Source organism: Sus scrofa, chromosome 4 (genome assembly GCF_000003025.6).
Source record: "Sus scrofa isolate TJ Tabasco breed Duroc chromosome 4, Sscrofa11.1, whole genome shotgun sequence".
NCBI classification, from domain to species: Eukaryota; Metazoa; Chordata; class Mammalia; order Artiodactyla; family Suidae; genus Sus; species Sus scrofa.
This window is the reverse complement of record NC_010446.5, coordinates 57,865,239-57,879,619: the sequence shown is the minus strand read 5'-3', so window position 1 is coordinate 57,879,619 and position 14,381 is coordinate 57,865,239. Positions and strand designations below refer to the sequence as shown.

Below are 14,381 nucleotides of genomic sequence, written 5' to 3'. Positions count from 1 at the left end.
TGGTGCTTCTCTGTGGAGTTGAAGACTGACTAAAACGTATTAGAGAAGGAGAATTTTATGATCTAAGCCAGGTGTCCACAAACTACAGCACGCAGGCCCAATCTGGCCCTATGCCTATTTTTGTAACTATTATTTGTTTATTACATCTTTTTAATGTATTATCTTTGACGACTTTTTCACTACAACTCAGAGTTGAATAGTTGGATAGAAACTATTTAACTTTCAAAGCCTAAAATACTTACTAACAGAGCCCTTTACAAAAAATGTTCCCTGACCCTTGATCAATAATCAAAGCATTACTTACTTTGCAGAAATGTAAGCAAGACAGTTATTTCACATTTATGTTGTAGGCCAGTAATATAACAAGTGTCTTTGTTAAATGTTTACCGTTGACCAGCATTGTTATTTACCTATTAATTTTTCTCTGTTTTGTAGTCCCTGCTATGTGGATATTTGTTAGCAATGACTGATGTGGAAACTACATATGCAGATTTTATTGCTTCAGGAAGAACAGGTAGAAGAAATGCAATACATGATATCCTGGTTTCCTCTGCAAGTGGCAACAGCAATGAATTAGCCTTGAAATTAGCAGGTCTTGATATCAACAAGACAGGTGAGTCCTTTGATACCCAACTCTTTATGAACATGGAATGATTTGCAGCATTTCACTAAGTAGGATTAAGGCATCCAAAAACACCTTTGAGAGTAACCTAATAGAGTTATAAACAGTCTAAAGCAAGATTAAAGTCAGAGACTAATCTCTTAATCACTCCCACTCTGTTTTCAGTGACTTTTTACAAGGTTCTCCACTCAAATGCAGAGTCCTCAATCTGATTTTACTAATGCAATCAATAAAACACAGGAGTTTTTTTTTTTTAATCCTAATTGTTATAAAAGCTCTATTATATCTAATGTAGAATATTTAACAAAGTTGGAGTGCCTCCTTTGACAATATTGCCCACCTGTAGCATTTAATAGTGTTATGTGTTTAATAAGATTCATAGATGAGTTTGATGGACCTCAATCCCAAGAACCATTTCAAAAGAAAAGGGTCTCCGGGACCAATTTTGTTGCGAATAGAAGCAAAATAGTCTGTAACATAAATAAGTCTTAGGTAAAAGTTCTTTTAGTTCTCCTTTCATGATACACTGAGTTTGAAAATTGTATCTTATTAGGCCTTGAACTCCCACCCATCAAATCTGACTTTACCAATGCAAAAGTAAAACAAGTTTAACATGACCAAGTACTTCTGAATATGTGAATGACTCTCCTGATAGTTCTTTCATCCATAACTTTTGCAGTATCAAAGCTGAATGTATTTCTCTGAGAAAAACTTATATAAAAATAATCTTTAAAAGTAAAATGGAGTTCATAGTTAAGGAAGTATGATATTGTGTACATAAAAAGCAGTTACAAGTTTCTGATTCATGGCAACCACTCAATACCTCTTTGCTATTAGAATTTTTATGTCAAAGCCTTCCAGTTATTAGAAAACTGAGTCAGACTATATGTATATATGTTAACGAAACAGCTTAGCAACATGACTTTAAAATACCAATGGACAGAACTTTATTCAGTGGCTGTGGGTCAGCAGGTCATAGGTTGGTCTTTTCAAATTAAGGTTGAAAATAAAACTTTAACAATCGCCACCATGGGATATATAGACTGATATATATTTGAGGTTTCATTGTTTCCCTTTATTACTAACGGGGGTTAATTTTTAAAATGGCTGTGAGAAAGGCTATAGGGAATTATTCCAATTTGGTGGCATGAGGTAAGTAAATAAATTTTTTTTCTGTAATCTTTGAGAATTTGCTAATCTTCTTCATAAAATTTGCAATTTGATGTGAGTATTCTATTTTAAATAATCTTCATTAATTTTATTTTATTATATTTTATTTTTTATGGCTGCATCTGTGGCATATGGGGTTAGGGGTCAAATCCAAGCTGCAGCTGCCAGCCTACACCACAGCCACAGAAATACTAGATCCAAGCTGCATTTGCGACCTATATTGCAGCTCATGGCAACGCCAGTTCCTTAACCCACTAAGTAAGGCCAGGGATCAAACCCAAATCCTCATGGATACTAATTGGGTTCTTAACCTGCTGAGCCATAATGGGAACTCCTGCATTCATTTTAGCCACCCTTAATATAAGGACATTTTTATTCTTGGTGTAGTTTAGTATTTCTTTTTTTGTTTTCACTGAAATGGAGATCCATTAGCCCTAAGACCTTTCTTATATGAGACTATATTAAATTATTTTCTTATAATGTATATAAGTTGATGTTTTATATTAATAAAGATACAATTTATATTTTATATTAATTTATTATAATTAAATAATTTAAAATAATTCAAATATCTTTATGGTTCCAAATTTTATTCTTTTAAAATTACTTCTCTAGGTTAGTTGCAATTCTGTAGGCCTTTGAAAGAATTTTGTTTCTCTTAAAATCACAAAGTCAAGAATAAGGCAAAATATGAACAACATTGACTGTTTATTATTCTAAGTACAAAGAACTAAAAATAATAACTGTACAACTAAAACTCTAAAATGTAAGAAAATGACAACTGTACAATGGCAAATTAAACATCACTAGCATAGAATAGTGCGTGACTTCCTTTGTAATTCCTGAGTATTTCAGTTTCTTTTTAAGTTTATGCTGAACAATATTGTCCCATGCTTATCTTGACAAGTTAACAAGCATCTATTTAGCCACAGCTCTGTGTTTACAGCATTATATTGGGCTGGAAAAGTGTCCCTGGATACCTAGAAAGTCCCAAGCCCCATGGGAGTAGAGATCTTCATTTTGTATTTATGCAGTCACTTTCATCCTTAATATTCTACTCTCTTGCATCTGCCCTAATATGACTTCATCCCTTTGGTTACCAAGAGCTTCTCCTATTTATCGAGTTCTTATTTCATGCTAATCGACACATCTCAGATTCAGGCCATCTGCACATCTTGGGGACTTGTTCATTGCTCTAATAATAAACATTGTACATGAAAATTATATATAGTGCATTGTGATATTCTTAGAACCCCTTTAGAACAGTATATGATTTTTATGTGGAAAAACTGCTTTTAATTTCCCAATTTCCCTAAAGTATGGTATATGGTGAGGTATCTTATGTGTTTATTAAATGTAAAGGAGAAATTGCCTTTAACATCTCCAGCTAAATTCATGGAAAGGCCACCTTCCTCTATTCATTTGATTTATGGTAACAAACTGTTAGCAAAAATTAATATAACGTACATTATTGCAACACCCCAAATTAGTTTGTCCACTAAGCCATATCGGTTGCTTAGTGACAAGCTAACACACACAAAAATATTTGAATCTTTGAATCAAGGACTGTCTGCAGTTTGCACCCAGGTAAAGTAACCTAATATGGGGAGAAGTCATTGCTTAATTTTAGTGTTTGTTATGTCACTGACTGAGATTGTTGCTAAGGGTGCAGTTATGAAGGTAGTTTTATTGGAGTCGTACATATGTTCTATAAGGGCAGGCCAGAAGCCTTCATAACTGACAGAGGCTAACCAGCTGACATAATGTCCTTCGCTGTTGCTTTTCATTTAAACTAATTAATCCTCTGAGAAGTCAAGTTATCACCAAGTGTTCAAAATAAGGTAAAATTCAATTTAAAAGTATTTCTTAAAATAGGACAGTCAGACATCTAAAGGTAAACTTGCTCCCTACTTCTGATTCCTACCTAACGACCTATCTGATTTCTGCAACCTGTGAAACTGCAAGTGCCATGCCATGACCTGGCCATCCCTAGCTATTTATCAAAAGCATAGAGCGTCGCTAACCACTCTAAAAATTCCATTATTATTTTGTTTTTGAGCCATGCTGTCCCAGAACCAGAGTTAGTCAGCCCTTGAAACACTTAAGCTATTTGTTTTCTTGGTGGGAAACTGATAACCATGAAAATACATTTGTCTCTATGAGGATTTCAGACTTGAGTATTTGTGAAATTTCCAATATGATATATTGAAAGCCAGCAAATATAAACAGTCATTTTTATTTGGCCTTTATCTTTTTTTATGTCTCTAACAGAAGGTGAAGAGGATGCACAGCGAAATTCGACAGAACAAAGTGGGGAAGCCCAGGGAGAAGCAGCAAAATCAGAAAGCTAACACTCCACTTTGATCTTTATCAACACCTGACAATGTCTCAAATCTCTGGGCCTGTCTGGAATGCATTTATTTCCGAGAGTGAAAGGGGGAAAAAGAAAATGGCTGTTCTGCATTGCTGGAAACTGCTTGTTATGTTAAAAATGGGGGCAGAGGCTGTGGCTGCAGACAGACTTTTCTCTACCTCTGGCATTAGCAATGGTTGAAATCATGTGGCTTGTGTTTGGATGTCATTTTTGGATGGATCCTTTCACTTGACCATATATATGACGAAATGCTTGTAGAGAGTAGCACTGACCTAGATGATGATTCTTCCTGTAGCATCTGGCCCCTCACAATGTCAGAGGATTTAATTGTGTCTAATCGCAAAGGGTTGGTTGAACCCCAGAGTTTTAAATATCTCTGGCCCAAGTATTCACCCAGTAAAAGAACCATCCAGAAAGCACTGTTTTTAACATTATGTATCTGTGTGTTCCTGCTGTGTTATTTACACTGTTTTGTATTGTACAATATAGATGCTCAGCACTGCCCCCTTCTTTGATTGCTTATGAAAAACAAAAATGATGTCTTGTTACTGTGAATTTTTATACCACTCATTTTTAAAAGGGCTGCCTTTTTTTCTGCTCCATAGTGTGGTGGTGTACACAGGATAAGATAGAACACACTTTTTTTTTTTTTAAACATAATCTTTCCCCTTAATTCACTGCTGATGAATTAAGTCTAACAGATTCATCAAGACTCCTTTTGCTTATTGTACAGGCATTCGAAAATATCCATTAATGTGAATATTACCTGAATTCAGTCTGTTTGGTGTCTGCACAGACCAGAATTCAATCTGCAAATTTTGTCTTTTGCCCAAGTGTAAAACTTTTTCCAATGAATATTTTTATTTTCAGTTATGAGGATTTGGGAGAATTGGGGAGGTGGGAAAGAGAATCCAAGGTAATACCAAGCACTGGAAATACTTCCTTCTATGAAATCAAATTTCTCACAGTGCTGTATGATATTATTAAAATTTGGAGGACAACTTATCTCCACAGAGCTGCAAAAGATGGAGAAAATGACCTTGCAATCATGTGGACACCAATCACAAAAATAAAGCCCTTGTGTTTTTCATGTCTTTTTTCAGCCCTATCAGATCCAAATGTTATTATGCAGTTTTTAATGTTTGTAAACTTTTACTAATATAATTAGTGTGAATTGCATTCTGATACAATAATAATCATTATTAGAAGCTGACAAAAATCCTTATTAATACTGTTGATGGCCTCTGCTGTGTTTTGACATCATGGTTCTTATATGGAAAGTTTCCTGTGTAATCCCTCCAGTCAGTATTATGAAATCATTTCTCAGTAGTAATAAAAAAGGCACCAGTAATATGCAGTGGCTCATGAATTACTGGATAAATACAAGGCAACAGGAAGACCCTTTACAATAAAAAGCCCACTTAACTATCCTCGAGGTCTTAGATAGCGTCTCACGTGAAGTAGGTTAGGCAGCATTTCAGCAGATAATCAGTATGGACAAACCAGGATCTCAGCCCTCCTTTGTAGTTACATAAGGGATGAAAGGTAAGTCTGCCCTCATCTCCCTTTACAGTACATTTTGAATGAGATAAGGGCATGGGTATCACTTAATCCTCAATCATGTATTACTAGAAAAAATGTTAACTGTGTGACTCTTGGAGAAAATAGGAGGAGGAAAGATAAAATTTTAGAGAACTTCCTTTTGTCTAACCCAATAGGGTCCAAAATGGCCAGTTAAATTTCAGACCAATCCACCTATTAATAGACTCACAAATGGGAAAAGAGGTTCCTGAGGCTATTTTAGACAATTTCTGGTAGTCCATTTAGGACATCCACTTACACATCCATACAATCACTTTTTCATATCCTCATTTATTATCCTCATAGCTTTCTTGTGCATCCAGGTAACATTCTCTTCATCCTTAAATTTATAGAGTTCCAGACTGATTTCATGTGATTCTGTAAAGTTTAGGACTAGTGCTGAGTATATGTGGAGGATTTATATTCCTATGTGATATATAATTATTAATGCATGTGGTATCATGCTTGTCTTTGAATATATAATAGTGCTAAATTGTGAAGTCATATGGAGCTTTTGAATTATTTTGACCTCTTACTGCTACTTTGTCTGCTATATTCAAACCCAAAGGTATTACCAGGCCAGAAAATAAAAATCAACTCTCCAAAACATCCACATCCCATGAAAGTTGCTCAGCAAAAGTTCAAAATAACTTCCAAATTCTGTCATATCTTTTACTTTGCAAGTCAATAATATACATGGGATTGAATTTTTAAGGAGAGAAAGAAATGCATTTGGTTTGATTATACACATTAAATGCCTATTAACTGACTTTTTGCTAATCACTTCAGCACACATATTCTTCCACTTAATCCTCAAACAATTCAATTAAAGAGGTAACATTATTCCATTTCAGGAATCAGGAAATTAAAGCTCAATAAGGTATAACTTTTACAAGCTTAAAAAGCTAATAAGTGACGAAATAAAATTTGAACCTGTGTTTATCTGTCTCCAGGGAGCTTTCCACGGCACATGCTCTAAAATTGAAGCCAGTTACAGAGCATGTATGTCTATAAGAGATGGACTGGATCAGCCTCCATATTTTAGAGAAGGAAAGAGTAATTGTTGATCTCAAAGTTACCTAGATGAGTAATGACGCAGATGTGACTAGCACTTTTATTTAAAAAAAATAATAATAATAAATTTAATTAAAACTTATTTTTTGTGTTATACTTCCCAGAAGACATTTTTCTGACATGAAGTCTATAAACTTAGCATGGTTCAGATTTTTTACATTCCATGCTACTCATTTTGTTTAATTAACTAGAAATGTGATAATTTCAGTTTTTTGACTTACTTTTCAAATTTACCTTTAATCAATTGTAAGCATCCTGTGCTGATATTGAAATCATAAATTCATAGAAATGTTTTTACAACAGATGACAAATGATTTTTAGGCAATATCCCCAGAGCTGCACACTGTAAATACCCAACACTCAAGTCTTACTTACAGTGGAAATGTACTGTTTTAGAAGATGAACAATATTGCTTCAGAGAAGCAATAAGGGGTTAAAAAAAAAAAATGTAACTGTGGGCTGTAAAGTTTCTTGGTGAAGCCAGTAGTCGGGAGAATATGTAAAGTCATCAAGTGAAAACAGGAAAGGAACTATGTTTATGATGTCTTAATAGGCCCTAAATTGTTCTTTCATTTAAAAAGTGGCAGTCTCTGAAGTCATTTGTGAGCTTGTATGACTTTTGTATTTAGCAATGTTGCATGCTCACATAATTGATATTAAAAGTAATACATTTTTCTGAAATGTACACAGTCTATTAAGAGTATTTATTGAACACACAACTATGTACTTGGTGCTTGAGAAAGTGTTGTGGGGGATAAAGGAGATAGCCAAAGCTCAGCCATCCTGTGGTGGAAGTACCCAGCATTCCAGCCTCATTTTTTCTGGCCTCTAATCCAATCATTTTGACCTCCTCTATTCCACCCTGGTAGCCCACTTCCTAGACCTTTAAAAAAAAAAAAAAATAGCCACTCTCGCATCATATGGAAGTTCGCAGCCCAGGGATTGAATCCAAGCCACAGCTATGACCAACGTTGCAGCTGCGGCCACTCTGGATCCTTTAACCCACTGAGGTTTGGCTATGGATGGAATCTGCGCCTCCACAGTGACCTAAGCGACTGCAGTCAGATTCTTAACCCACTGTACCACAGCAGGAAATCCTCCTGGACTTTTATTTATCATCTACCAGAGCCATCCTACTTCTCAAATATTAAACCCTGCTATCACTCCTGTGTTCTTACCTGTTCACCTGAAGAAGAAAGGCAGGTGTTTATCAGAATCCTCTGAAAGTGTTTACAATGCTCCTTCCTCTAACTGCACATGCAGATATATATTCATGCACAAACTCTCCTTTTCTTACAAATATTCCCTCTAACACTTTCATAACTTTTCCTCCTACTCTCACCTCTGCAAGGTCTAGAAGTACAAGGCTTCCTGATGCACCCCCCTATTCACTGAAAAACTTTAAAGTGAATCAGCGTTCTCACAGTCAAGCAGGGTTTTACTATATGAAGGATATCTTGGGATAGAGGAGCAAAGAGTTAACTTCTTTTATCTTAATGTTGCTCTTTTAAAAATATTATTTTTACCATATACAGGCATACCATAAAGACCAAGCAGAGACCAAAGCAGGGCTCAGAAGAACACAAGCATCAAACAGCACTCAGACCAAATCCAGGAAAGGACTTAAGCCAGAGAGGCCAAAGAGGATGTCGATCTTTAAGTTCTTCTTTCTCAGGTTATGCTGCTAAAACACTACATACGAATTTGTGACAAAACACTAGAAAACAGAGCAACCAGTTTGTTTTAGCCTCTTGTGTCTCTTCTTGTAAATGTTTTGCATCTGTCTAGTCCAGGATATGGGGATTTGGGATCCTGGCCATCCCTCACTATAAAGTCAAAATTAACAAACCATCGGACCGTCACCCATTATCTTTCCAATTTGCACCACGTTTACTTTCTGATCATATCACTATGGCTATTTTCTCAGCAACTCCCCTCCCAGCTGGAATCCCTGTTGATTGTTCTCTTCAGTGCCTTTAATTTCCTGTTGTTTTCTTGTCTTTCTGCCGCCTCTGTCAAAAATCAACCAAACTGTCTGCCCTGTCTTCTGGATGACTGCAAAAAGTTCATAGCAATATTTATTTATTGATATTTATTCATTGTTTGTAACCTCAGTTTATACATAAGTGCTCCACAGTGATTTTTTCTTATGTCCTTTGGGACAGAGGAAGTTTCCCACTTCCTGTCTAAGATTATTCCTTTACTGAGATTTTTAAACCATTTCTGGCCTTAGCCAGAGGTCTGTTAATTATCCTTTTCTGTTCACTGACTTTACATTTTTTCCACAAGTATGCTCAAGTTCTTAAGCTCCCCTCTTTCCCTCACTACTTGTTTCTCAAAATAGCAACCTATGTCCTTGTTTTCATGCTTCTCATTTCTCATCCTTTTACAATTTGACTTCCAGCTAAATTTTTTCATTACCAATGACATCTTTAGTAGTTCCTGGATGCTCAGTAATTGTCCCTGAAGCCCTGGCCAATGTGGAAATTAAAAAATCATGATGTTACAGAGGACTCCAGCTTCAACTAAAATCAAAGTTGATTTTATAATTTTGTTTGATATTCGTATGGCAAGGCACTGCTGCATAATGAAAGACTTCTTAAGGATGGAATCTACATATCCCAAGAAAAAATCTATTTTCTTCTCCAGGTTCAATCTTTCATTATATACATACATGTCCTTTTTCTCTGACCACATTCCTATATCCGCAGACCCTATAGTGCTCATTTCTTCCTAGGGGTGGTTGTTATATATATAGACACTAACTGGGGGCCCATATATATACACCTAGAGATGGGCAAGATTATCTTGTGATGTTTTAGAGTTCTGTGTCTCATTCTAACCTGGGATGACTGCCAGTAATACTACCAATTCCTCCAAACAGCAGCCACATACGAGCAAAACCACTTAATTTACGTGTATCCAGCCCCACTCTAGTTCTCTGAATTAGCCCTAAACAAACATCTATCTCAGAGGTCAAATATAATGGATAGTTTGTGTGTGTTTTATGAGCCTACATTATGGCATTTAATCCTATTCGCAATGGATTTCCTTTTTCTTTCTTTTTTTTGAGATGTTTCATGTGTCTTCCTTTTTTTCCGGGTGTTTTTCATTTAGTTATATTTTGTCCTTTTCTCTGTGCAACCCCTCCCTGTTCTTTACTAGATCTTCCTTCTCTATGTCCCCACTGCCTTCCTGAAATATCATCCTGATTCCTCTTCTCCAATCCCATGCTTCCCTCTACTTCCATTCCAACATCATCAGTCACATTTACCAAGATGAATCCCATATCGTCATCTCCAGCCTATAGGTCACTCCTAATCAGCTAACCTATTGGATAGCTCAACATGGATTTCCCAAAAGCATCTTAAAAGTCAGCATTCCTACTCTAAATCCAGGATATGACACCATTCCAAACCTGCTTTTCTTCATATGCTACAGATCTTACGTAGGGAAAGCACTGGTTCTCCAGCAACTTTAAATCAAAATTTTTAGAATCCTCTTAACTCTTCTTCCTCCAATTTATTTTTCAGTCTATCAATTCTAATTCTTAACTACTTCTTGAAACTGCCCACTTCTTTTTTTTTTTTTTTTTTTTTTTTTTTTTGTCCTTTTGCTATTTCTTGGGCCGCTCTCACGGCATATGGAGGTTCCCAGGCTAGGGGTCTAATCGGAGCTGTAGCCGCCAGCCTATGCCAGAGCCACAGCAACGCGGGATCCGAGCCGCGTCTGCAACCTACACCACAGCACACAGCAACACCGGATCCTTAACCCACTGAGCAAAGGCCAGGGATGGAACCCGCAACCTCATAGTTCCTAGTCGGATTCGTTGACCACTGCGCCACGACGGGAACTCCCCCACTTCTTTTTGTCTAAACCTCAACTCTTTAAATCATCACTTATGTGATGTCTAAGCAATGGCCTGCCCCATTGGACACTCTTTCCATCTTGCAAGCAGAAGTATCTTTCTAACACAGAAATCTGACAGTTTTGCTTCTTTAATTAAAAAAAAAAAAAAAAAAATTCTTAAACTTAACCAGACAACACTTTCTGGTATAAATGCCACATTTTTATTTTTATTTTTTTTATTTTATTTATTTATTTATTTATTTTTGTCTCTTTGTCTTTTGTTGTTGTTGTTGTTGCTATTTCTTGGGCCGCTCCCGCGGCATATGGAGGTTCCCAGGCTAGGGGTTGAATCGGACCTGTAGCCACCGGCCTACGCCAGAGCCACAGCAACACGGGATCCGAGCCGCGTCTGCAACCTACACCACAGCTCACGGCAACGCCGGATCATTAACCCACTGAGCAAGGGCAGGGACCGAACCGCAACCTCATGGTTCCTAGTCGGATTCGTTAACCACTGCGCCAGGACGGGAACTCCACATTTTTATTTTTAATATAACTCCTTGCAGACTATGCCTCACTTCACCCTTTTTTATTTATTTATTTATTTATTTATTTATTTATTTATTTTTGAGACACTTTGACTTGCATCTCCATTCCCAAGACCTGTCCTAGGAAATTAACTCTTCTATGTTCTTTGCTCCTTAACACTTAGTCTGCAAATATATCTCACTAGACTACAGTTCTTTGTTTACATATGTATCTCTCCAACTACAGCATGAGCTCCTTGAGTGCAACAGCCTTTTTTGTTAATCTTTATATCCTCATTGTCTATTAGATAATATTTGTAATGAATGTTTGTAATGAATGTCTGCCCTCCTAAGATCATAATATAGTTAAGAGACAGATTTATACACAGATCTATTAGAGAAACATACAATTCAGAGATAAAGTTGATGTTTGAAAATAGTAAGAGGTGCATAATACTGCATTACAGAAGATAAACACTTGATTTCTATCAATTTTTTTTCCTAGTCTGGTCTATAGAGTAACTATTTTCGGATGATTCCCAAACTCTATGCTGCACATTTTTACACAGACACACAGGAAGATTTGATATGACATAGAGATGAGATGACCAATAGTACAATGTATAAATAAATGAGCAACTCAAGAGTATACCATTCAGCTAAGTGATGACCTTGGTAAAGGTATTTTTTGCCATTTTATAGTGTGAATTACCTTCAGTTTTCTGGAACTGAGATTAGCCAAAGAAAGAGGCTGTATCTTAATCTCCTGGCCTAAACAACACATTAGCCAGAGAGGAAGCTCTCTAGAGAGACATCTGCAGGCTTTGAGCAAGGTTACACTGGAGTAAGAATGTGCTCTAGGAGAAATGTATAGAAATGTACTCTAGGAGAAAAAAAAAAAGAAAGAAAGAAAAAGAAATGTACTCTAGGGAGTTCCCACTGTGGTGGGTACAGTGGGTTAAGAATCTGACTGCAGCAGCTCAGGTCACAATGGAGATGTAGGTTTGATCCCCAGCTCAGTGCACTGGGTTAAAAGATCCAGTGTTACCACAAGTGCTGTGTAAGTCACGGTTGTGGCTCAAATTCACTTCCTGGCCCAGGAACTTCCATATGCCATGGGTGCAGCCATTAAAAAATAATAATAATAATAATAATAATAATAATAATAAAAAGACTTGTACTCTAATGTATTGTAATAGCCTAAAGAAATGAGAGTTCTGAAATTCAATGACAGACCATCAATAGATAAAAGGGGGAAATATATATCCTTAAAGTCGTTTTCCTGAATATTGTATCACTTGGAAAAAACAGAAAAATAGTAGTAATCAAATTAACGCTAGAAACCTAACAGGACTAAACAAGTATTGTATAGTTTTTGACTCTGAAACTAAGAAATAAGAATGGCCAAGGTAATTTTGTAGGTAATTTTTAACAGAACACATGTTTACACTTTGGCTGCCATGATTCATTTTATACATTTCACTTGAGTAGGATGGTGTGACTATTATGACCATCCTGTTAAATTTCTAAGTTTTCTTTTAGCCTATATGCTCTTTGAAATGCATAAAACAATATATAGCTGTGAATTTAAAAGCAAAAAGTTATATACAAATAGCTATAGCTAGGGAGTGACAACTTAAACCAAACTTGCCTTCCCAGATGGTCCTAAATAAAATTCAGTAAGTCATCAGATTTATTTAGGAAATATTTATTGAGCATTTAGTAAGTTTAAATCACTGTGTGAGGTGCAGTACAGTAAAATTTTTAAAAACCACAAAATCTTTGACCAATAGAAATTGAAATATGTGATGGCAACCATAGGTTTTCTTTCTCTCAGTATTCTTGTCCTTCCGCATCACCGCTTCATTCCCTATTGTATGGAACTTTTCTTCTATTGCACTTTCTAATGAGAATTTACTTTTTACTGGAGTTCCCATCGTGGCGCAGTGGTTAACGAATCTGACTAGGAACCATGAGGTTGCGGGTTCGGTCCCTGCCCCTTGCTCAGTGGGTTAACGATCCAGCGTTGCCATGAGCTGTGGTGTAGGTTGCAGATGCGGCTCGGATCCCGCGTTGCTGTGGCTCTGGCGTAGGCCGGTGGCTACAGGTCCGATTCGACCCCTAGCCTGGGAACCTCCATATGCCGCGGGAGCGGCCCAAGAAATAGCAACAACAACAACAACAAAAAGACAAAAAGACAAAAAAAAAAAAGAATTTACTTTTTACTCAGTTGACTCCCAGGCCTTTGTAACACACAAGAGGGAAAAGAGATCTAACCACAGGCTAGAGTGATAAGAGGAAAAAGTTTTTTTGTTTTTTTTTTTTAATGAAGCATCAGTACCAGAATTTTTCATTATTGGGGATAAATTAGTCAATAGTTGAAGCAGACAAAAAAATTATCAGCTAACATGTTTAAGTCAATTTTTATAATAAAGAGCTAAAATTAGAGAGAGGATTAGAAAAGCTATGAAACTGGGTTTCTATTTTTTTTTTAATAATTTTTTTTATTTTCCCACTGTACAGCAAGGGGGTCAGGTTATCCTTACATGTATACATTACAATTACATTTTTTTCCCCCGAAACTGGGTTTCTAAAAGAAAGTTTGGCGTTCCCGTCGTGGCACAGTGGCTAATGCATGCAATTAGGAACCATAAGGTTGCAGGTTCAATCCCTGCCTTTGCTCAGTGGGTTAAGGATCTGGTGTTGCCATGAGCTGTGGTGTAGGTCACAGATGCGGCTCAGATCCCGCGTTGCTGTGGCTGTGGTATAGGCCAGTGGCTACAGCTCTGATTAGACCCCTAGCCTGGGAACCTCCATATGCCATGGGAAGTGGCCCTAGAAAAGGCAAAAAGACAAAAAAAAAAAAAAGCTTTAGGGGTTTGACAAGAGGCTTCATGAAGAGACAAAGAGAACTATACCAATGTAGTGTGGACAGAAGTACAGAAAAGAATGTTTTTATAGGTTGTGAATTAGACATTCTTTAATATTATCAAGGAGATGCATGTAAATATTGGGAACTTTTCATTCGTTTCTGGTTTTTGGATGAGACTCCTTTTGAATGTGGCTTCATACCAAGACAGAGCCATGCGGGACCCTAAAATTTATTAAAGTGTATTCATTTAATAGTGATGATAAGACAAATACATACATATCTATAATAAATATCTAACTATAATGAGCAATA

At 36.5% G+C, this 14,381-nt stretch overlaps 1 protein-coding gene across 1 annotated transcript; it reads left to right on the top strand.

Annotated features, from left to right (window-relative positions):
* PKIA (cAMP-dependent protein kinase inhibitor alpha) lies at nt 436-7,506 on the top strand (the record flags this gene model as incomplete). Its single annotated transcript, NM_214204.1, is given in 2 exon segments — nt 436-613; nt 4,064-7,506. Coding segments are annotated over 2 exon segments (231 nt in total). The 3' UTR covers nt 4,144-7,506.